This window comes from Enhydra lutris, unplaced genomic scaffold, assembly GCF_002288905.1.
Source record: "Enhydra lutris kenyoni isolate GAN:26980312 unplaced genomic scaffold, ASM228890v2 scaffoldscaffold16, whole genome shotgun sequence".
Lineage (NCBI taxonomy): Eukaryota > Metazoa > Chordata > Mammalia > Carnivora > Mustelidae > Enhydra > Enhydra lutris.
In genome coordinates, this window is record NW_019154100.1 from 4341648 (window position 1) to 4367271 (window position 25624).

Here is a 25624-nt window from a genome sequence, read left to right on the forward strand (position 1 = left end):
TTCTAGAACTGACCACAACTTACCCCCTCAAAAAGTATTACACTGTGTAAATAGTACTAGCCAATGACTTTTAGAGAAAAATTTTTTTAGATTTAAAAGTTAGTCCTAGACTTATGCACTACTTCCTGTGCTTATATTGATTGTCACTGTCCTTATTAAGTAAAGATGTAACTAAGAAATAGGGCAGAACAATGAAAGAAAATAAAAGTTGGTGTGGAATGTTTAATAATGTACACTCAGGCATTCATCTGAGTGACATATGAGTCTCATGCGGCCCTTTCTGTTCCTTTCCTCCCTCTGCCCCTTCCTTTTTTCTTCACTTCTCCTTTATTTTTCCTCCCTTTTCTTTTCTCTTCTATCCTCCTTCTCTTATCAGCAAATACCATAAAGATACTCACTCTTCCTTCTCTTAGTATTTTGTTCTAGAATGGAGTTTTTAATAAGTGTAAGAATTAGTCATACAGCTTATTTTGAAAAAAGCTTCAGTAGACATTTTATTAACAGCTTAGAAGTGAGTTTATCTTAAACTTATCTTCTGTATGTGTTCTTATTTCAAGACAAGACACTGGTTTTCATTTTTTTCTTTACCATTTTAGGACTTTTCTTTTCGGTAGAGATGGAAATCCAAATAAACGGAATGTGCACAATGAAACGTCTATGCATTTGTTATGTATGGGACCTCAAATTATGATATCTGAAGGCGCCCTGCATCCTCGCTTAGCACGGCCCGCAGAAGATGATTTCAGAAGAGCAGATTGTCTGCAGATGATCTTAAGGTGGAAAGGAGCAAAACTTGACCAAGGAGAATATGAGAGAGCAGCTATTGATGCCGTTGATAACAAAAAAAACACACCCTTGCACTATGCCGCTGCCTCAGGGATGAAAACCTGTGTCGAGGTAAAACTGTTTTTTAATATTCTACATTCTGTAAAATTTGTGTCTTGGTAACATGTAATAATCAGAGTTTTCTTTGCTTATCTTAACAGTTACTTTAGTTACTTTAGTCCTTTTTGTCCTCTTTATGGTTCTAAGAGAATCTGGATATCTTTTAAATAAAGTCATTCCCCTGTTTTAGGGAAAGATTAAAAATAAACCCATAAACAGTCCCCCTTGGGAATAAAATGTAATCAAGAGCAATTAAAAATTAGCTAACATTCCTGAAGATCACAGTCATCAATTAAACACTTGTCACTTAGAGTAAGGGTTTTGGTAGAGATATGTTCTACTTTTTGGCTGATTTTTAGAAGCCAGTTTATACATGTTGGATATGGCAAATCTTAGCCATGGGACTTAGATTACCTAAAATTGACCAGTTCCCTAAGCAAGGGGTAAATATTAATGAATATATTTATTTTGGTCTTTTAAAAAAACTTTGTGACTTAAAATGTTTTAAAAAGTTTTCTGTTTAAGGGCGCCTGGGTGGCTCAGTGGTTTAAGCCTCTGCCTTCGGCTCAGGTCATGATCTCAGGGTCCTGGGATCGAGCCCCACATCTGACTCTCTGCTCAGCAGGGAGCCTGCTTCCCCCTCTCTCTGCCTGCTTCCCCCCTCTCTGCCTGCTTCTCTGCCTACTTGTGATCTCTGTCAAATAAATAAATAAAATCTTAAAAAAGTTTTCTGTTTAATCTGCATTAAGATATTCCTGAATACTATATTACACTTTAATTTTTCCACTTTTGGATTTCATATATAACAGCAGGCTTAGATAAAATCAGCCATGTCATACAGGATCATAACTAAGCTAGGAAATCCTTACTCTTCATGGTGTCATCACTACTGTACATAAAGTAGAATGGGTTTTTGTCAGCTACATTCATGTCAGTCTATACTTATTATAGAAGTTCTTTTATATAGATATATTAAAGTGTGAGTGGGGAGCATTATAGATTCGATCACAGAGTATCTATGTTACCAAACCTTAGACCTTTGATGGAAGAGCAGTGATCCTAATCAGATTAAAATACATATCTGAAAATTTAATACTTCTTTAATGTTACTCACATATATATTTTATACTTCTAAATTGACAAAGGTATTAATATGAATCTTTCATTTTCTTATACATTTTAAAAGATTACAGCCTCTTTTATGATTTCTTTAGTGTATCTGAAGTGACAGTTCTTTTTACTTTAAAAATCCTTCTGATCTTATCTTTTGTTTATTGCTATTAGTTATGATACTGGTTAATCTTCTAGAATCTTAGTCATTTTATCTCTTGGGATTTTCTCACCTTTGCCCACTAGTAAGTTAGTGACAGTCATTAACTTGAAACTATTTTTGTAAGCAGTGCTTTCTAACATTGATTTACAGTGTGGTGGAAGGATGTCCTAGGATTGGTGGGATGGGGGGGAAATGTGCACCTATCAGTAGAATTCCTGAGGCTTTTTACATAAACCTTTTTTTTTTTTTTTTCAGATTTTATTTATTTATTTGACACAGAGAGAGAGATCACAAGTAGGCAGAGAGGCAGCTAGAGAAAGGTGGGGAAGCAGGCTCCCTGCTGAGCAGAGAGCCTGGTGCGGGGCTCCATCCCAGGACCCTGAGATCATGACCTGAGCCGAAGGCAGAGGCTTAACCCACTGAGCCACCAGGTGCCCCTATATAAACCTTTTTGTATATTGTTCTTTTCTTACCTCCTATGAAAGAATCTCTGCTGAAGTGACTCATCATTATTGATGGGGTTGCATCGTATTTCTCAAGTGAGTTAGAGTAGAAAATAGCTTATTCTTGATAGTAATAATTCTCTTATTTTGCTGCTTTAATATCTTGCTTCCAAAAATTCTCTTATAAGCATTGCTTTAGTACTTATTGATTTTGAAGTATGTGTACAGCGACATGCTTATTAAATTGTTTCCAAAAATTGAGTGTAGTGCTTTTACCAGTATTATTTTTTGCTCAGTGAAGGAAATTAGTGCTAGGTTTATTCTGAATTGACAGTCCTGATTTGCGTTGTGTGAATGAATGTGTGTGTGTGTTTTAACCGTTTGATCTGTCAACATATCACATTCATAAATCACACCATGTGGTAACTGTTTTCATTTTCTATAGTCAGAGGAATTCACTGACTTAATAAAACATCCCAAATAGAACCCTATAAATACCTCGGTTGAATTTATTCTAGTTTTCCTCAGCAAATTTCAGCATATCCTTTTACCTATATAAAGTTAATCTCTTACATATACTTGACTATATACTTGCCCAGCTTTAGGCCTTGATTGACTTTTTATAATGCTTACTATTCATTAAACTAGAAGAAGTTCCCTTGGAAATGTACTTTAATTTTCAGAGCTCTTAGTGTGTTTACTAATACTAGTGCATTAAATAAATGCCTTGAAATATAGAATCTAATAACTGTACTTCTTACAGTATTAATCTATAGGTATCTTCATGTGGCATCATATTCCTTGAGTTAAAAAGAGTGTTATCGAGTATTTATTAATTTTTTCGTAAAGCTAAGAGATCATAGTATGGTAGAGAGAGTACTGGTTTCTGGTTTTGGTCTTCACAGTGACTGTCTACTAAACCTCTTTGAGATTATCAATTCCAGCCATCCAAGAGAAAACTGTCTGCATTTTCTCAAAAGACGTCATTGAACACTAATTTTCTGTTGATCTTTGATTGCTCTAAAATATATCCCATTTTCAGTGTAGGGGCTTTAGGGCTAAATTGATTATTTTATTCCATAGTTAAGGCCAGCCTGTTTTGTTTTGTTTCGAACTCTCATATCTCTGGAAATATGCCTTCTCTAGTGGTTCAAAATGTTTTTCTCTCTATGTTTATTTAAAGAGAGACTTGGTAACTCATCAGGTGACAATGTCATATGTACATTTAATAATTTAAACAGTTCTTTATGGCTCATTATTTTGAACCATAGAAATAAAATATTAACCTTAAACTTTCCTCATCTTCTTACCGTAATTGTGTTCCATAGTAAGTTAAAGGTACAGGTCATATACACACACACAATCACACCAAGAACCTCTTAACTATACAGTTCTTCTGGAAACTTCCAGGTACGAAGATATCGGTGGATTGATAGACATTATTGCAATGGAATATCTAGCCCTGAAGTTCCTCATGTTATATTGCTGCCTAGTTGACTTCCTTTTATTTATATTCCAAGAGTCTGTCAAATTCAACATACCAAAAACTGTACTCAGTCTTTCTAACCTCTAGCTCCTCCTCATGACTGCCTTCTATTACTGACACCATCATTATACGTATATCTAATATTGATACCTGAATTTACCTTGGCCTGGTTTTTGTCTTTGTGTTTGTCTTTTTGCATCAAACTCATGCCACTCATTTGCAGAATAGAGCTATATGGACCGTACAGGCTGGATTTGGCTCACAGTTTGCACTGGACCCTGTATTATGCAAAGAATTGGAAGAGAAAAGCAGAGTTTTTTTTTGTAAAATTACAAAGATTACAAAGAATTTTTAAAATGCTGTGTAATAGATGCCCAGTGCAAAAAAAAAAAAAAAAAAAAAAAAAAGGAACTCCATTAATACAAATCTTACAAGAATTTAGCTCAATAAATAATACACTTTTTTCTTAGTTGCTGAGTTTTTGTTTTTCTATTTCTTTGGAATACAGATGGACTTTGGAGAAGAATGGTGGGTTAGGTCTATTAGCGTGGCCCAATTAAAAGCCCAGTGATTTTTCTCCCCTTGGCCAACTTCCTAAGAGCCAGCCTAGTCATTAAGCCTCATTTTATTTATATTAGTGCTTTTCCTGTCATAGTGATTCAATACATGGTTGATGTGTGGAGGTTATTGCTTTTGATAGTGTTTCATTCTTTGTGAAAAGTATTTTTTAAAATGAGCATTATCTTAGATATTTCCTATGCACCCCTGTCCCAGTTGCTTATTCAAAGCTTTAAGTTTAGCTACTTATTGTCGGATCAAATAGAGGTCACTAGAAAACTTGAAGGTGGTGGTAAGTCACTTTTCCCTTTACAGCCGTAAGGCCTATTTGACACTTTGGCAGCTATCAGAGCATTTCACACTTCAATGAAAAACCCTAAAAACCATTCACAGGCCAACCTGAAGAGTTTTACTTAATTATATTGTGTTTTTAGCACCTGGAGTTTTAAAACTGAAAAGACTACAGAAGTTGTAGTCCCAGCTCAACAATTTAGTTACTTTGCCTATCTGAGCCTTGGTTTTCTAATATTTATTAAAATAAGCTATGATTTCCTTATTGCCTCCAAAATATTAATGATGTAAAAGCTGTATTAATTATTTGGGCAGTAAATGTTATAGGCATTGAAGGGAAAGGAAGACCATTTTAATTTTACTTATCCTGGAAGATTGCATGGGTACTAGTATGATTTGAGTAGGTAAGATTTCAGTATTTGGAGGAAGATACTTAAAATGTGCCCCTCAGACCTGCAGCATCACTTACCCTTGGGAGCTTGTTATAAATACGAAGTCTTGGGCCCACCAGGCCTCCAGATTCTAAATTAGAGTCTCTGGGGCTGTACTCCCAAGTTTTAAGCAAATTCCTCTGGTTATTTGTTTACATGTCAGAGTTTGAGAAGCACATCCTAGGTCTCAGACATATGCAGGTTAAAGTATTTTGCAGAAGAACGATTAGACAGATAACTTAAAATGAAGATAATGGCCATACCAAGTAGAAAATACTAATGTCAAGGTCAATAATTTGGAATTTATTTATAGAAAACTGAGCCATTGAACATTTTTGATTGGAAAAGTACTATTATGAAAGCAAATATAGTAAGATTAGCCTAATGGTGGTTATGTACAATAGATTTGAATGGCGGACTTGTAAAACATTGTTCTGAAGCCTTGCTACACAAAGGATGGTCCTCAGATTGGCATTGGCATTAGTTATTTAGGAAACTTCTTGGAAACGCAAAATCTCAGGGCTGGTTCCAGGCCAAATGAATCTGAATCTGTAGTTTTGTTTTTTTTTTTAAGATTTTTAAAATTTATTTTGGAGAGAGAGAGAGCAGAGGGAGGAGCAGAGAGAGAGGGAGAAGCAGACTCCCCACTGAGCGAGGAGCTTGATGCAGGGCTCAATCCCAGAACTCTGCGATCATGACCAGATCCAAAATCCAGAGTCGGGTTCTTAACCTACTGAGTCACCCAGGCATCCCCTGAATCTGTAGTTTAACAAGATTCCAAGGTGACTCATATTAACATTAAGGTTTGAGAAGCCCTGACTTAGAGCATAGTTAGTGGGACACCTACAATGGAATCATAACACTTTTTGTAAAAAGTACATATATCTAATCCCCACCCTGGTTCCCTTTAATATGACTGTCAGGCCACCTGGATGATTCTCACACAGTTTGAAAACTTTTGTGCTGGAACAGTGGTTGTAAACTGGCTGCACCAAAAAAAATCCCATAGTGTAGACTGTGTCTCAGATCAATAAAATTGGCATTTCTGAGGGTGGAGCCCAAACATATCAGTATTTGAAACTTCAAATTCTTCAGCTGATTCTAGTGGTCAGCCAAGGTTGAAAACCAGTGTAGTAGAGGGAGTGATAGGTATAGATTATTACACTAATTCTGGTAGGAACTGATAAAGAGCCTCGATTTGTGTGGTGGTTTTGGAAATGGAAAGGGTAAGGTTGATGCAAGGGACATTGTGAGGACTTGGTAGCATTTGGTAACTTGGCCAGTTGACACAAGAAAGCAGGGGAGATTAAGGGTTTAAAATGATGGAGACTTTGAGGGCCCCTGGCTGGCTCAGTCGGTAGAGCACAGAGCACTTGACTCTTAGGATCATGAGTTCAAGTCCCTCCTTGGGCCTAGAGCTTGCTTAAAAAAGTTAAATGCGTGCAATTTTTAAAAAATGATGGAGGCTTTAAAATGTTAATGTTAAGCTATCTTTGGGTGATAGAGTTTTTCTTTTATTGGTTTTCTACCTTTTCTATAACAGTCTGATATCATTGTTTATAATTAGGGTAGAATAAATTATTTTTAATTAGAATGAGCATGGTTTTGAACCTGGCTCATTTTGAAGCCTGCTGAAAATTAACAGACATTTAAAAAGTGAGATGAGATAAGAGAATTTGCTGAAAGGAAGGGAGAACATACTGAGTTTTCATTTAGAAGGATGGAAATTGAGGTCTTAGGTGTTTCAGGCTATTGAAAATTAGTACTAGTTGTTTGGGGGTAAAGAATATAAATTTAGGGGCACCTGGGTAGCTCAGTCATTAAGCACCTGCCTTTGGCTCAGGTCATGATCCTAGATCCTGGGATCGAGTCCCACATCAGGCTTCCTGCTCAGCATTCCCACTCCCCCTGCTTGTGTTCTCTCTCTTGCTGTGCCTCTCTCTGTCAAATAAATAAATAAAATCTTTTTTTAAAAAAAATATAAATTTAGAATTGAGTGTCATCTGCATAGAGTTGATAACTAAAAACAAGATAAGGTAGAGATGAGAAATCCAAGGAAAGTTTAGATTATAGACAGAACTAGAGTTAAAGTCACAGCGTCTATTTGGAGAATGCCTGTGTTTAAAGTGAGTGAAAAGAAGTGGCCCGTGAAGCAAATAGAAAAAGCAGAGAAGGGGTGTCTGGGTGGCTCAGTGGGTTAAAGCCTCTGCCTTCAGCTCAGGTCATGATCCCAGGGTCCTGGGATCAAGCTCCACATCGGGCTCCGCTCAGCAGGGATCCTGCTTCCCTCTCTCTCTCTCTCTCTCTCTCTCTCTCTACCTGCCTCTCTGCCTACTTGTGGTCTCTGTCAAATGAATAAATAAAATCTTTTAAAAAAAAAAAAAAGAAAGAAAAAGAAAAAGCAGAGAAGAGAACTGGTATAATACTGTCACAGATACCAAGAGAAGATTTCAAGGGGAGGAGGTAATCAGTCATGTGACATGCTGCAAAAAGGTAAAGCAGTTAGAAGACTGAGAAAAGCTGTTGAATTTGAGAGTACTAATGATTTTCAGAAATACTGTTTTAGTGAAATGGTCAGTATAGAAGTCAGACTGCTGGGAATAATTCTCTTCTAAGAAAGTGGAGAGACAGTGGGTGTCCGTCAGTAATTTGAAAAATGTGCCTGAGAAAGAAAATTAGGAAAGTAACTGGAAGGATAACAGAATTAAGGAAAGAACACGTGTACCAGAAAGAGTGAAGATAAAGGGGTAACGGAGTACTCAAGGTCATACAGGAAATAGAGATGAAGAAATGGCAATTTTCAACTAGAACAGACTTGGGCAGTCATCTTGTTTTGTAACATCTTTTCTTGGGATTGTATAAGCCTCATTTTCCAGATGGACCTGTGCAAATAGAGACTTAAAGAAGTTAATTGATTTGTGCAGAATCCAGCTATTTAGATGATGGATCGAAAGAGTGGGCAGGGATTGGTCTTGCAGACTAGGGGGCTGCCCTACTACCCCTCCTCCTCTGAGATTATAAAGAGAAAGGAAGGCAAAATAAATGAACAGAAGTGTTGAGATAGTGATAATTGGATGTTTCTTTTAAGGTAGAACATTTTATGTACCACTGAGTGTGCAAGAGAGGCTAAAAGTCACATTTGAATAAAGTATTCGGTTCTCTTTGCTTTAAGAGTAAGGAAATTGATACTTCGTTATAATGCTTTGGTTGAAGCATTTAAAAAGAAAAACTATCTCTTCAGAATCAGATATAAGTCCCTTATTATATAAAAGCAGAACATCTGACTTTTGTAGCATCAGTTTCACTAATATCCCTACCTAATACACCTTTCACTTACTGATGTTTCCAACTTCATGCCCCAAATGTCAGCAAGCTGTAGTACTTTTTTAAAGTACTGCTCCAGTGTCAAGCAGTACTGCTGTTACCCAGCTTCTGTGCCAGAAGTACACAATGCTGGTTTTCCCTGCCAAAACAAATACTGCAAACATGGACCCTGTGTGTCATCACCACTTAGGAGTTTTGCTCCAGGTGCCAGTTGCAGCAATGAGATATAGGTTGTTGTAGTTCCCTCACCTCCACTCCAGTCATTTGAGGACCCCTTTCAAAGACAAATTATTAGATGTGGTATATATACACAATGGAATACTATGCAGCCATCAAAAGAAATGAAATCTTGCCATTTGCGACGACGTGGATGGAACTAGAGGGTATCATGCTTAGCGAAATAAGTCAATTGGAGAAAGACAACTATCATATGATCTCCCTGATATGAGGGAGAGGAGATGCAACATGGGGGGTTAAGGGGGTAGGAGAAGAGTAAATGAAACAAGATGGGATTGGGAGGGAGACAAACCATAAGTGACTCTTAATCTCACAAAACAAACTGAGGGTTAATGGGTGGAGGGGGATTGGGGGGTGTGGGATTATGGACATTGGGGAGGGTATGTGCTATGATGAGTGCTGTGAAGTGTGTAAACCTGGCGATTCACAGACCTGTACCCCTGGGGATAAAAATATATTATATGTTTATAAAAAATAAAATTTAAAAAAAAAGACAAATTATTAGAAGGCCAGAAATCTCGCCCAAGTTGCAAATATGTTCAGCAGTGACTCTCAGCAATGACTTTTCACACACCCATTTTTTTTAAAATGCCAAAGAATGCAGTCTACACTCCAGCGTATCCTTCTAAGAAGGTTCTCCTTACCAATATTCTAGAATACCACAACCTCTTAAATTTTGTTGTCTTTCCTAAAGAATGGAGCATTAAGTTAAAGGTGATTTATCTTGTTTGCTGATACTTAGAATCTCTCCTATGGTAATATCTGTCGTAAAGGAAATCAAATCATGGCTTTGAAAGCTTTACCAGTATGCATTTCAGAAATCATTTTCTACTACTCTGAATAAAGAACCAGAAAATAAAGTCAGCTCCCCTAATTCCATAGTGATCAGAAGCAAATAGTTAATTCTCTGTTAGGATTAGATAAGCTGTGGAGCAAGCAGAATGGCTTAAAACAGGTAATAGACTCTGCTATAGGTATGGTAAGTCTGTGGACTTTCTGCAAGTTCCCAGTACTGAGTATGTTAGGTCATATAAACATATCCTTTTCAACTGCAACATAGGTAGTAGTCTAGGGTCAGTGCTTATCAAAAAATTTTTAAAGATTTTATTCCTTTATTTGAGAGAGAGAGAGAGAGCAGGAGTGAAGGACAGAGGGAGAGGGAGAAGCGGACTCACCACTGAGCAAGGAGCCCAACACGGGCTAATCCCAGGACCCTGAGATCACAACCTGAGCCAAAGACAGACACTTAACCCCCTAACCCCTCAAATTTCTATATGCATAAGAATCTCTTGGACATCAGAATCAGATTCTGATTCAGAAGCCTGGAGTGGGAGGGAGGGGTGTGGATGATTATGCTGAGATTCAGCGTTTCTAACAAACTCCCAGGTAGTACTACTGATCTCCAGACCACACTTCGACTAGAGAGGTTCTGCGTGGTAAATAGCAGTTAATATGACCTTGCCCTTGGGCTCTAGAATGTGGCTGCAACAGTGACTGCTTAGAGCGATGCCTAGCATGTTTTTTTTGTAAAGAGCCAGATGTAAAGAGTAAATATTTTGCGCTTTGTGGCCACAAGCCATATTCTTCTTGATTTGTTTCTGTGCTTGCTTTTATAATTTAATATTTTTTTTTTTTTTTTTTTTTTTACCCTGAGATATACCCTCAGCTTTGACCAAGAAGCTGAAGTCAGCCATTGGGCTTGTCAGATTAGCCCATGGCTTTCAGGCCCGACAGATAGAAGTCCCTTATTTCATCAGGCTTCTTGGGGTGACTATCAAAGAATCATAAGGATTCCAGTTCCAAAAGCAATAAAGGAACTTTATAAGAAGATCTCTGTGTTTGTTGGAGGGAGGGAGATAAAATTATATGGAAGAAAATTTTTATTTGATAACATAAAAAATGAAAACTGAAACTATTCAATTTAGATCATAAGTAAGATCTGGGTAGAACTTTACCATGGACCAGGATGCATTTGACTTCTTTTAATTTATGTGATAGCAAGCTATTCTGTGTGGCAGAACAATAGCCAGTTATGGTTATAAGAAATTGGTCAAACTTCTGTGTGAATCTCAGATCTTCTGCTTAATAGGTGGGTAACTTTGGCCAAGTTACTTAACTTTTCTGAGACATCATACTGTCCCTGGGGTTGTTTATAAATAAGAATGTGTACTTGAAATACTTAACATAGTGTTTGGAACTTAGAAGACACTAAATGGTGGCTGTTACTATGTTATTGTGGTCATGACTGAATTCTATAAAAGAATCAGCTCCATGACTAATTGTCGCACTATTCTTTAAGGTAAATTATGTCCTAGATTGTCATCCTCATGGCATTTATGTCCTTCCTAATAATGTCTCTGCAGACATAATGGGGAAATTTGAACCGATAGCCTTTAGTAACAACATATTTAACTTTGCAAAACTATCGGAAACCTCAGTAGTAAACAAGACAAGTCACTCTTCCATGTTTTGTTTTCTTTTTACTTCTTCATGTATTTTTAAGGTGAGATCTCTTTGGGCAAAATCCCACCTTTAAAAATTGAAAGATTGTTTGATATAGTATCTTCCCAACTTGGTTATCAGTGCTTATTCTCATCACTTACTTTGAGGACTATTAGAAACAGTTTTGCTTCAGTGATTTTCTCTTTCTAATTTCAGTTCAGTGTTGGACTGGATAATGAGGATATAAATGAAAACTTTTGTCTGCCATGTCAGGCATTCAGTCATTAGTGGTTAAAGTAACAGTATTACCAGTGTTCTTGTTTAAGAAAATTTATAGAAATTTATAAGATCTAAAGCATTGAGTAACCATAAAATGCTTTTATTTTTAAGTAAAACTTTATTTTTTTTAATTAGATGGAATGTTTGAATTTCTTTTTAAAGTTTAATAAATTGGCTTTTGTTGTTATTGTTTTTAATCAAAGGAAATCACCCTAATACCAATAAGTAACAATTGCCATCTTAAAATCAGAAGCTACTAGTATCTAAATAACTTTTGTTATTCTAAATACATACTTTATGTTTTTGGTGTGTTTCATTATATAGTTATTTTTTCAAATATGTAGCATGAAATAACTTGTTTAAATCTGTGGTTGCAAGTTTTTGAAAATATCTCTTTTAGCTTTTAGTAAAACATGGAGGAGATTTATTTGCCGAGAATGAAAATAAAGATACTCCTTGTGATTGTGCTGAAAAGCAACACCACAAAGATTTGGCTCTCAATCTGGAATCACAAATGGTGTTCTCACGAGATCCCGAAGCTGAAGAAATAGAAGCTGAATATGCTGCATTAGACAAACGAGAGGTAAGATTTTGTTTTGTTTTGTTTTTAAATTAAAAAATTATATGATTTTTTATTTTCATAAGTTCTAATTTTATTATATGGTGATTTTATATTGTTTCATTTTTCTACTTTAAAATCAATTCATGTGGTCTTCTTCACCATCATCTACATGGCCATGATTGTGAAAATACATGTAGAAAACCTGGAAGTGGCAACTGTCCTCTAACATATGTAAATATGCTTACTTATATTTATTTATTTTAAAGATCTATTTGTTTGAAAGGGGAGGGTAGGAGGGTAGGGGGAAGGACAGAGGGAGAGAGAAATTCCAGTAGACTCCGCGCTGAGCATAGCACCCCACACAGGGCTCAATCTTACAATCCCAAGATCAGACCTGAGCCAAAACCAAGAGTTAGATGCTTAAGAACCACCCAGGCACCCGTGCTTACTTACATTTCAGTGGAGAGGCTGATGTGTAATGTGAAGCCCTGACCATTCCCACTGTTCTAAAACTGCAGACCTCCTGTTCCTCAATCTTTCCCTGTCTTCTGGAGTGCTCTTAACAACAAACATGCTTTGGTAACTTTTATCTTAAAAAACAAAAACAAAACCATTTCTCCATTGACCACTCTTTCCTAGCCCTGCCCCTCTCCCCCTTCAGTGGTAGCCCCACATCTCTGATCTTCTGAGAAAAACAAAATTTAAGAACTGTCTATACGTAACCAACTTCCTCACCTTCCATTCGCTCTTCAGCCTTTTGCAGTGTGACTTTCTTCCCTTCTGTTGTGATGGAAGTGCATTTGTCATGGACATCAAAAGTCACCATGTTGCCAAATCCAGTAGGTATTTCTCTCTCTTCACCTTACTTGAATCTTTCGGCAGCACTTGACAAAATTGACCATTCCCTTCTTAGGAGAACATTGTTCCCTTAGCTTCAGGAACATTGTTCTTTGGTTTCCTTTAAGTCTTTCTTGTTTCAATAAATATTACCTCCATCCACTGAGTTGCTAAGGCATAAATGGGCAAGCATTCTCAATTCCTCATTTCTTCTTATGTTCAAACAGTCTGGGAATCTTGTCAATTTTACCTCCAAAAGTGTAATCTGAATCCATTTACTCTTCCTGGTCTCTACTCATGCTGTCCAAGGCCCCCTCCATCTGAGTTTCCTAACTGGCCTCCTTCCTTCTATTTTGATCCCTTTAGAATCCATTTTGTACCCATTTTGTACATTTTTAAACTTAAATTAGATCATATAAATCCCTTCTAAATTACTTAGTAGCTTTTCATTGTACTTAGAATAAAACCCAAACTGTTTGCTCAGATATAGGACCTTATATAGTCTCACCACTACTTACCTCTCCAACATCACCTCAAAGCTTTCTCCCCAACATATTTTGCTCTAATTATAATACCTAGACTATACTGAGGCTTTTGCATTTGCTGTTTCTTCTATCAGAAATCTCCCAGTTTTTCTCTTGGCTGGCTTAGTAGTTCTTCAGAGAGTCCATCTTGGGCTATTTTTTCACAAATAGGTCCCTCTCCTTCTATTATTCTTTACCATAATGCCCTATTTTTATAATACTCATCACATGCTATAATTATTTTGTTTATGTATTTACTTGTTTTTTTACTTTTCTTTCCTATTAGATTGTCCGCTCCATGAGGGCCAGCATCATAACTGCCTTAATCAACAGAGTATTTTTATTGTTTGACATAGTGTGCATCCATAGAAGTATTAAGTAAATTATAAGACACAATAAATTTTTTCCTCCCAAAATTATTCTGGTTCCTCCATGTTCAGTGCCAACTTGATTCTAAAAGGACTTATACTAACTATTGTTTCCATGTACTCAGAAAAATAATTGTATTGTTTGGGGTTTTTCCCCATGAATTCTCAACAGTTTTTGAACTTCTGTACTCTCCAGATTGTTAAAGGAACTGAGTTTCTTGGAATTTAGAAATTTGTGGGGGTTTTTTTGTTTTATGTATTTATTTATTTGACAGAGAGTGAGAGAGCCCAAGCAGGGGGACTAGTAGAGAGGGAGGGAGAAGGAGAAGCAGGCTCCCCGCCAAGCAGCAGCCCAATGTGGGGCTCGATCCCAGGACCCTGGGGTCATTACGTGAGCCGAAGGCAGATGCTTAACCATCTGAGCCACCCAGACACCCCCAGAAATGTATATTTCTTTACCCTTTTTGTTTCCTAGGTTATTTTGTGGGAATTCTTATTCAGATTAAGTATACAGAGGAAGAGAGGATGATGTCCTAAGCACTTTACATGGTTGTTGAATCTACATTGTAATGGTGAATAACAGTTATGCCCCTTTCTTTTTTTAAGTGAGGAAGATAAGTCAATATATTATTATTATTCAGTCAATAGCTGAATAATGTACCAGGATCAAAGTGATCTAAACCTGATTCTTCTGACTTCTCTATTTGCTATACTGCCTATCTTTTCATACTCCATCATCTTGAGTCAGGCATAGAAACTATTACTGTAGGGTGCTTGGGTGGCTCAGTTGGTTAAGCAGCTGCCTTCAACTCAGGTCATGTTCAAGTCCCACATTGGGCTCCCAGCGCCATGGGGAGTCTGCTTCTCCCTCTGACCTTCTGCCCTTTCATGCTCTCTCACAGTCTCTCTCTCAAATAAATAAAATCTTAAAAAAATTTAAAAAAAATAAACTATTACTGTAATATAAAATAATTTAGTCAGAAGGCAACATTTGAACAATAATCTAGAAATAATGTGACATGATTAAATTGAAAGACATTTATGAGTATATTCAGGCTATTATATCAAAGATACTATCTTATAAGTAAATCAGAAAATAATAGTAATCATTATCAATCGATTTAAGATCTAAATGAACTTAATATAACTATAATAGACTATTAAGTTAAAAAAAAGTTACAGAACAGTTTGATACTAATTATATAGAAAAGACTAGTATGTATTGAGAGAAGAGTGAAGTATACCAAAGTGGTAATTATGATTATGGATAATTTTTTTACCATTATTATTTTTTCTATTTATGCATTTCTTAAAATCTATGTCTATTTATGCTTAAAAAATTTTTTTAAATTTCCTCCTTTCTTACTCTACCCCACAGTGGGAAGTTTCTTGTGTGTGCTACCAGACTTAAGCAAACATATGTGATACAGAATTTTTAATGTAAAAGTAGGGTCATATAGTAAGTTATATTGAGTATTTTTAAATTTTTTTTTCAATTGAAGTATAGTTGACACACAGTGTTATACTAGTTTCAGTTGTACAGCATGGTGATCAGCAAGTTTATATGTTATGCTGTGCTCACCACAAATATTTGGTCACCATAAATTGCTATAATATGTCACTACACAACACTGTTACAGTACCATTGACTTGATTTCCTATGCTATACCTCTTATTCCTGTGACTTACTTATTCCGTAACTGGAAGCCTTATTTCTCCAACTCTCCTTCATCCATATTGCCCACCACCCACCTCTGACCATCCCTCCCTCTAGCAACCATTAATTCTCTGTATTTATGTGTCTGTTTCTGATTTTTTGATTTTTTGTTTATTCATTTGGGGGTTTTTTTGATTCCCCATATAAGGGATATCATATGATATTTGTCTTTCTCTGACTTATTTCCCTTAGCATTATACCCTCTAGGTCCATCAGAGTTGTTATAAATTGCAAGATCTCACTTTTTTTTTTTAACAGCTGAATAATATTCTATCAGGTATGTGTAGGTACACCACATTTTACCCATTCATCTATCAATGTGCGCTTAGATTGCTTCCATATCTTGGCTATTACAAATAATGCTGTAGTAAACATAAGGGTACATATATCTTTTCAAATTAATGTTTTTGAGTTCTTTAGGTAAATAACCCAATAGTGGAATTACTAGGTCATATGGTATTTTTGTTTTTAATTTTTTGAGGAGTCTCCATCCTGTTTTCCACAGTGGCTGCATCAGTTTACATTCTCACAAATAGTATGTGAGGGTTCCTTTTTCTCCACATCCTTGCCAACTCTAAAATAGTTTTTCAACTTAACAATACATCATAATTCCTAAGTCAGAACATATGATCTACGTATTGTAACCATTTACCTATTAATTTAGATATTTTTTGTTACTAAAAACAAGACTAAAGTGAATATTTATCTACTTGTTACATATTTATCTTTATCCAGTTGTGTCATTCTTGTGGTTTAAAACATGGATCTGGGGCGCCTGGGTGGCTCAGTCGTTAAGCACCTGCCTACAGCTCAGGTCATGATCCCAGGGTCTTGGGATCGAGTACCACATCGGGCTCCCTGCTTAGCAGGAAACCTGCTTCTCCTTCCACTCCCCCTGCTTGTATTCCCTCTCTCAGTGTGTCTTTCTCTGTCAAATAAATAAATAAAATCTTGAAAAAAAAATGGATCTGAAATCACACTGACTGGATTCATATCTTACCCCCATGACTGACTTACTATATGACCTTGAGGAGTATATTCAGTCTCTCTGCTTCGATTTCTTCTTCCTTAAAATGGAGATCATAATGGTCCCTGCTTTGTAGAGTTGTAGTGATCCTTAAATGAGATATAATATATGTAAATACTTGGAACAGTACCTGAGTCATTAAATGTGTTATTTAAATGTATGCTGTTATAATCATGATCATTTTATCATTGTTGTTACTGCGTGTATATACACATTTTGAAAGTATATTCCCTATAAATTTGTAGAAATTGGTTTGATGGATCATGAAATACATACATTTTATGGTTTAATAGATGCTGTTAAACTGTCCTAAAAGATTATATCAAATTATTTTCTTCTAGTAGCATATTAGAGAATATGAAAGAATGTTAAATATTAAGAATATTAAAGAATTTCCTCACATTTCTGCTAACATTAGATATTATCAGTGTTTTTAATTTTTGCTAGTTTAGGTAAGTGGTACCTATTTGAATTTATTTGATTATTCTGTAAATTTATTGTTTATTTGCTTTTTTCCCTATGGATTGTTTGTATTTTCTTAATGCTTTCCAAGAAAACTTTATTTTTCTTTATCCCAAGTTTTTTACTTAGAATATTCAGATGTAAAATTTTTCTTCCTGTGTGGCTTCTGAATTTGTGTTTAGGTTAATATTATAATCATATGCCCCTATATTTGTCCTAGTTTTATAGTTTTGTTTTTAATCCATATTAGATTATTTTTGTCTCTTATTTCATAATGTAAAAAACAATACTTTCGTAACTACTTGTACACAAATGCTTATAGCAGCACTGTTTATAATAACCAAAAGTTGGAGATGACCCAAATCTCTATCAACAAATGTGGATAAATAAAATGTATGGTATACATATACGATGGTATATTAATCATAAAAAGGAAAGAAATACTAACACATGCTACAGTAAGGGTCAGTCTCAGAAACATTGTGCTATGAGGAGAAGGCAGACACAAAAAGTCCGATGTTAAATAACTCCATTTATAGGAAATATCCAGAATAGGTAAATCCATAGAGACAGAAAATACACTAGTGTTTGCCAGTGTCAGGGAAGAGGAAGGACTAGGGAGTGACTACTATTAATGGGTATGGAGTTTTATTTTGGGACGTTAAGAATGTTTGGGAATTAGATGCATATGGTGGTTGTACAACATTGTTGAACTGAATTGTACATTTTAAAATTGAGGATTTTTTAAAGACTTTATTTATTTGAAAGAGAGAAAAGGAAAGCACAAGTGGGGGTGGGGAGAGAGAGGCAGACTCCCTGCTGGTCAGGGAGCCCAACATGGGGATCTCTTTTAGGACCTTAAGTTTATGACCTGAGCTAAAGGTAGATGCTTAAACGACTGAGCCACCCAGGTGTCCCTAAAATTGTTATTTTTAAGTAATGTGTGTTTCATAGCAATTTAAAAAATAAAACCAAAAAACAACGCTTTCTTTAAAATTCATTTTGTACTTTCTGCTTTGACTCTGATCAACTTTTGGATTATTCTGTCTCTGCTAATAGTTTTACATGGTCTGCTATGTAATTGTATTAAACTACATAATTAGGTAGTTTAATATTTTATTTATTTATTTGAGAGAGAGAGACAGTGAGAGAGAGAATGAGTGAGGAGAAGGTCAGAGGGAGAAGCAGACTCCCCATGGAGCTGGGAGCCTGATGCGGAACTCCATCCCGGGACTCCGGGATCATGACCTGAGCTGAAGGCAGTCACTTAACCTACTGAGCCACCCAGGTGCCCATAATTAGGTAGTTTAAAAGGTTCATATTCCCAAGATGTTTATTTTAGCTAAGTTTCTCAATTCAGTTAATGATCTGGACACTGTATAGTATTCTATATCTATAATTTCTTCTTGATACATTTTAATTAAGTTTTCCTTCAGATTAGTTTATAAATGGATAAAATCTATTTCTTCACCCATCATTCAATGAAACTCTGAGTGACTAACTACTCTGCCAGACACTTTTAGGAGCTTGAAGATACAGTGAGGAACAAAGATAAGGTCCTGTCCTCTAGGTGCTTATGTACTGGCATCAATACAGAAACACCCAAATTAAAAAAAAAAAAAAAAAAAGCACACAAATAAGGTTAAAAAAGTCAATGAACACAATTTGTGAGAATGGTAACTGCCATGAGGAAATAAAAACAAGATGGTTTGTTGGAGTGATGGCTGGGAAGAGTGTATTTAATTAACATAAACCTGTAAGAACAGAACAGAGAAACTGGTGAGTTTTGGACCTAGTTAGGGGTCAAGCTCTGTAGGAGTAGACTGTGTGACTATATGTGGGTAAATGGAGGGAAAACGGAACAATACGTTGTTATGAAAGCCATCTAACGAATTTCCCCTGCCGCTTCTCTCTCAGTCAATAACTCAGGAAGGCGCAGGCTCTTTTTCTGTCAGGAAACCCATATGGTAGACATTGCCTTAGCTGGCTTCTCTGGTTAGCAGGTTTAGCCTAACGTGCAAGAGCAGCTGCCTTGCTCTTACATCAAAGTACAGATCAGGGTAGACCAGGACTTAATTCCAGGGGAGGACAGCTGAGTAAAAAGAGAGGAAATGAAACAAAGGGAAGGGTCTGAGAATCCTAGACATTCTCTAGCTGTTCTTTCCCCTCTCTCCTCCTGGCTAAGCTCATGGATCAGCTGATGAGAGATTGATATTAAGAAGAATTGGAAATATTCTTTGTTCCCTGAGTACCTTTCACGTCTTCTAAAATTTTAACAATTACTAATACATTTGGGTATATAAGTACCCATTTTTCATTTTTTAACAAGTATGTTTTACCTATATAATTGGGGAAAGCTGTTTTCATTGTGGAAAGAAATAAATTTTCATAAATACTTTGTCATAGTCTTTTCTGAAACAGTTTTTGAAGATACTGTCACTTTATACATGATAGCCAAAGGGGTAGAGTTTGTATGTTGGGCTCTTTCACATTTTTTCAGTGGTATTTTGGTAGCCGAAGTATGCACTAGTGCAAAAGAGGTACTTTTATTTGCTCTTACCTTTTTAAATTAGTTTCCTTGTTCTTTCTGTGTATCAGTACTGACTGCTTTGAAGGTTAATACTACATTGTGTTTAATTTGAAAATAGAAGCAGTTTATCTTTCCAGCAAGAAAGAGAAAGGCACCTTCATTTTAATCGTTCTTGCAGAAGAGAGGGCTAGTGCCCACTTGGGACTGAGCAATGTATTGAAGTGCTTCACATGACCTAATTACAGTTCTGTTGCAGAGATTCAGAGTTAATATGTTACATGTTCATGAAGGCAATATGTCTTTCTGCTTCAAGAACTATTTTTCTTCCATTGTAACCTAAATTTAAAACTGAATTTTTTTAGATTGCTTTATATTCTCTCTTTTTAAACATACCTAAGATCAAATCTCATTTGGCTCACATAAATAAAGTAGAATGGTAGCTAATCTAAAAAAGAGCATTTAGATTCGATGTTATATGGGAGTGTTGAATCACTGTATTGTACACCTGAAACTAATATTACACTCTATGTCAACTAATTCAAATAAAAACTTAAAAAATAAAAAAAAATAATAAAAAGAATATTTAGGCAATAATACGAGGAAGTGTACAGTTGCCACCACTAGGAATGTCAAGAAATACCCATTCTGGTTGCTGAGGCAGAAGAGGTATCTGGAATCCCAAGTCTAAACTTGGAACATATTTTTTAGAAGTAATGTTCTACATAATGTGTAAGTTCTCTACTGGAGTGAATACTATAACTTTAACCATAAAAGGATTTCTTAGATTTTTGCAGGGGAAAGTGTGGTTCACAAATTAGCTGAAAAGCAAACTGTACATGATAATTTGGGGATTATAAAGGTTAAGAAATTTATCATGTCAACGGATAAAAATTATCCCTGTTAAATAGAATCTCAGTCATATGTGGTTAAATAAGAATTGGTGAAAGGAGGGCGCCTGAGTGGCTCAGTTGTTAAGCCTCCAACTCTTTGTTTTGGCTCAGGGTGCATGGAATTGAGCCCCACTCCCTTCCTCATTGGGCTCCCCATTCAGTGGGAATCTGCTCTGCCTCCCTTCCTCTCCTGCCCCTTCCCCCATGCGTGCTGTCTCTCTCTCTCTCTCTCTCTCTCTCTCTCTCTCAAATAAATCTTAAAAAAGAAAAAAAGAATTGGGGAAATGGTTTCCACAAATACCCCCCAAAGTGAAGCAAGAAGTACAGTAGCTTATTCTAAAATATCTGTAAATCAACTAAAACGGATGAGATTTGCTAATTGCCCAGAGGTCTCTGAAGATAGTGATATGTGCTGCTAGAGGACAGCCTCAATTCTTGGGAATTTCAACTGCTTTTTAAGCTTTTGTCTTTGGCCTTTAGTCTGTACTTACTGTAGTAAACTGATTACAACTGTTTAAAGGAATTGAAGTAGACAATATATCGATGTTAATAGCACAATATTGAATAAAAATAAAAGGAAATTGCCTAAGTTATGCTATAATGTTATGACAACCATACATCAAATTCATGATAGTCATTTTCATAGGCAGTGATGGGGAGAATTAGGGAAATGTAATGGGGAAAACATTACAGATTATTTTAGGTTTTACATTATCCCCTCCTTGTCCCCCTGGTCTGTTACCTGCAGTCAGTTGCAATCCAGAAGCAATGATCTTCCTTCTGACATATCCTCAGAAGGTCAGTAGTAGCCTAACACTGTATCATAATGCCTGTGTTATTCACCTCACTTGATCTCATCACACAAGCATTTTACCACCTCATTTCATCACAAGAAGGGTGAACACAGTCCAGTAAGATATTTTGAGAGAGAGAAACCATATTCATACAACAATTACAGTATATTATAATTGTTTTATTATTGTTGTTAATCTCTTACTGTGCTTAATTCATAGACTTTATCATAAGTATGTATATATAGGGAAAAACCGTATATGTAGGGTTCAGTACTTTCGATGTTTTCAGGGATCCATGATGGAGAGTATTGAGACGCACATTCCCCAATGGATGAGAGTGGAGGGGAAACTGCTGCATAAAATTTGGCTTCTTGTGTTTCATTTTGTTTTACAAAGGACTTGAAACACATATGGCAAAAATGTTAACAGTCATTGTTTCTGAGTAGTGAAACACTGTGTTTATGTTTTCTTTTAAAAGCAAACAAAGATAAAAGATTACAAAAGAATAAAAAACTTGAGATGATAGAGTACCTATATAAAGAAAACTATATAGTACCTATATAAAGGGCATTAACAAATACTTGAATAAACAGAGGTAATATGTTTAGACTAAGAATTCTGAATAGTATAGCATAGTCACATCTCCCCAGGTTAATTAGGAAGTATCATTCAATCCCATTAATAATCCAAATTGGATCTTAGTAAGTGTATATGTTTGGTGATTCAGTGGTTAAACTCCGTGAACATATGTATTTACATATATATTTACATATATAATTGATTTATAAAAGGCAGACTGGATAAAAATACTTGAGATCTTCAGTCATGATTATTACTGTGTGGTATTATAGGTTTTTATTTCTAATTATTTTTTTGGATTACCCAAATTTTTAAAAATTGTAAAGTAAGATCGTCTTTATAGTTTGGTGCCTTTATTTTAGAATAAGAAGATTGCATGAGCCTTGGTATCCCACTTTCTAGCTTGTGTAAGATTTGTGAAACAGTAGTTTGAGATCCTTGGTGATGAAAAGGCGCACTGAAACAGGAAGATTGAATTAAATGATTATCACATATATTTGTTTATAGGCATTCAGGATTTCCTAAGAGTATAACAGCCAATTTAACTTGATTTTCTTCTTTTCAAAGCCATATGAAGGATTACGGCCTCAGGATCTTCGTAGATTGAAAGATATGCTTATTGTGGAGACAGCAGACATGCTTCAGGCTCCACTGTTTACTGCCGAAGCTTTACTTCGAGCTCATGGTAATGAAAAATGTCTTGTGCTTCTGTACATACATGCCTTTTGAAACTTCTCAGAGTTAAAATATGGCTATTTTACTGTATCAGTATAAAACAAAATGGTTTGTTAAGCCTAAGTTGTTTTTTGTGTAGTGGTTACTATAGTACCCAGCATACTTAGAACATTCCGTATTTTGGAGTACAAACTGGCTATAAATCATAGAGGAGAAATGGGAAGTTTGTGTTTAAAAACCAGGCTACTAAATCAGCTTATGGATTATCTAATTTTAGAAATGTGCCTGATTTGAGCAGGGTTGAAAGTTGGATTCCATAGTCCTAGTCCTAGTTTTAACATGAATTTTTACTAAAGTCAGTTAAATACCTAACAATTGTAGTATTAGTACTGTCAGTTACATTTATCTTATATAAAAGCTGTTTCTCACTGTGAAGTGTACAAAGAGAAATTATGGAGTCAACACAAGAATATACAACCCTTTTTAAGTTTGTTTGTTTTGTTTTGTGGTTTGTTGTTGTTGTTGTTGCTTTTTAAAGGACATTACCAAATTTACTCAGGAAAAGTACTCAGTTTTAAATTCTCTGTGATACTTAAGGCAGCCATTCTGATTGTTGTCACATGCTGAGTTGGACCCTGTCATTGCACAGTTTATATTTGACATTTTGGGTGGTTTCAAAGATACTTTTTTTCTGATTTAAAAATTATTTTTAAAAAGAGAAAGGTGAATGGCTCTTCTGCCTGGCTTACTAGTCTGTTTGAACTATAAATCTGTATCATCAAAACCAAAATAGAATGTCAATTTCCAAAATTTTTTATGTAATTTTTTTGATCAGAAGAAAATTTAAAATTCTGTATTTCATCATCCTTTGGTCATCACTGTGAATAATTTGATATATAACTTTCTAGAATCCCTACGTTCAATATTGATATTTCCTAGGGTTCTGTACTTGAGATTATTTCCACTTTATATACCAGTGGCTTGTAAATTTTAGTATAAATGAGGATTACCTGAGAAACTAAACAGAGATTCCTAGACTGTTTTCAAGTCTAAGTCATTAGGTGAGGGTGAGGCTTAAAAATACATGTTGTAAAGATGCTTCCCAAGTGGACCAGTCTCGGAGGAACATTACTAAAGACATTTATCTAACGAAACTGAAGGTTTCAAAAACCACCCAAATAATAAAGAGTATATCTACAACCTGACTTTAATAAAGTATTTGAGGTTGGGTTTCTAAATGTCTGTTTTCTTCAATCTAAGGATGTCCACACCTAAACTCCTCTTTTCTCCCACTATCTTGATACACAAGCGTCACATTCATCAAATTACCCTGTCAGAAACGTGAAAGTCGTACTTTACTCCTCCAAGCCTGTTACATTTGGCCACAGTCTCATTATTTCTCTTCTTAAGTGTCTCTCATCTTCCCTTCTCCCCACCCCCCACTCCCTCTCTAACTCTTTCCATTCCCATTGCCACTGACTTAAATTCAGGCTGTCATTCGTTTCCATCTAAATCATAGTCTCCTGAGTCCTGGTCTCCAGTGTTGTCATTCTTCTTTCATCCTATTAATTTTTCATATTGCCATTAGACTATTCTTTTAAAATGCACATTTGAGCATGTCACTCCCTTGCTAAAAAACTCTTCACTAGCTCTCCACGGACTTAAAACCATCCAAACCCTTTAGTAGACCTTCATGACCCAGATTTGTTTACCTGGTCTGTCATCTCCCCATTTCTCTACTTACCCACTCTTGCTTTTCCTTAGTAACCATGTCTTCCAGGAAACCTTTCTGCTTATGTGTTCCCAAGTCTGAACCAAGACCTTCCTGTCTATTCCTACTACATCCTGTGTCATACAGTTAAAGTACAGTTTTATAGTAATCTCTTCATTTGCTTTTCTTCTAGATTAACCTGCAAGCTCTTAGAGGGTAGCTTTTAATGTTTTTTGTTTCCATAGTACCTGACATACACTAGGCTCTCAGAAAATGGTTATAGAATGAATAATACATAATAAATAATATACCCAAAGTGTTATTTATATATATGTTACTCCTGTACATATTCCATTGCCCAGAATTCAGTCACTTGGCTACAAGCAACAGTTCTACACTGGAGCATTTTTTGTGTACTTATAACCATTTCTCCCACAGGTATTTGCAGTCATCTAGATAATGTATCATAACTCTGAGTTACAATTTATAGAGAATCTAAGTTATGTAGAGTATCATGGCTCAGGTTACAGTATATAGAGAATTGAAACCTAACCTTACGAAAAAATTTTAAAAGGAACATTTTTATCTCTATTTGTTTACATTGTGTCATCAAGTATTATTAAATGATCAACTCCAGGGGCACCTGGTTGACTCAGTTTGTTAAGTATCCAACTCTTGATGTCAGCTCAGGTATGATCTCAGGGTTGTAAGATCGAGCCCCACATCAGGCTCCATGCACAGCACAGTCACCTTCTCTGAGATTAATTCTCTCTCCCTCTGCCCCTCCGCCCCCCCCCCCGCCGAAAAATGATCAACTCCATTTTTACCCCATTGATACTTTCCTAAGTTACTTCTTTTACATAATAAGGGTCAGTTCTAATAAGATGACAATCCAATTGAATTTCTTATTTGGTGTTATTTATTCTGTGATAACTTTTTTGATAACTTAATAGTCTATATTTCATTTCCCTGTTTAGGCATAAAATAGAGGCTAGCAGGTTTTCAAATGGACATCTCTTCTATATTGTTTGTGTAATACCAGTAACAGTGACATTTGATAATCAAATAAGATTTACAGAGATAACTGATGTTAGTGAATAAAATAGTGCACAGAACGATACTTTATACTAATTGCTCTCAGAGTCAGAATAGCCTCTGTTTCACAGCTATTGAACTGAACTATTCGGAAGATTTATAGGTTATATCCTGGGTAACATTCACTCAGCTTACACAGGAAAGTAGATTTGAGTATTATATTATCTGTTGTCAAATTTAGTCCCAAGGTAATGAAGTTGATCT

At 35.8% G+C, this 25624-nt stretch overlaps 1 protein-coding gene across 1 annotated transcript in view; it reads left to right on the plus strand.

Moving 5' to 3' along the window:
* LOC111147227 (ankyrin repeat and IBR domain containing 1) overlaps positions 1–25624 on the plus strand; it is a 152187-nt gene that overhangs the window by 70884 nt on the left and 55679 nt on the right. The window contains exons 3-5 of the mRNA XM_022503121.1: positions 597–897; positions 12050–12232; positions 22507–22624. Of these exons, the coding sequence (XP_022358829.1) occupies positions 597–897; positions 12050–12232; positions 22507–22624 (602 nt within the window). The remainder of the gene's footprint in view (positions 1–596; positions 898–12049; positions 12233–22506; positions 22625–25624) is intronic.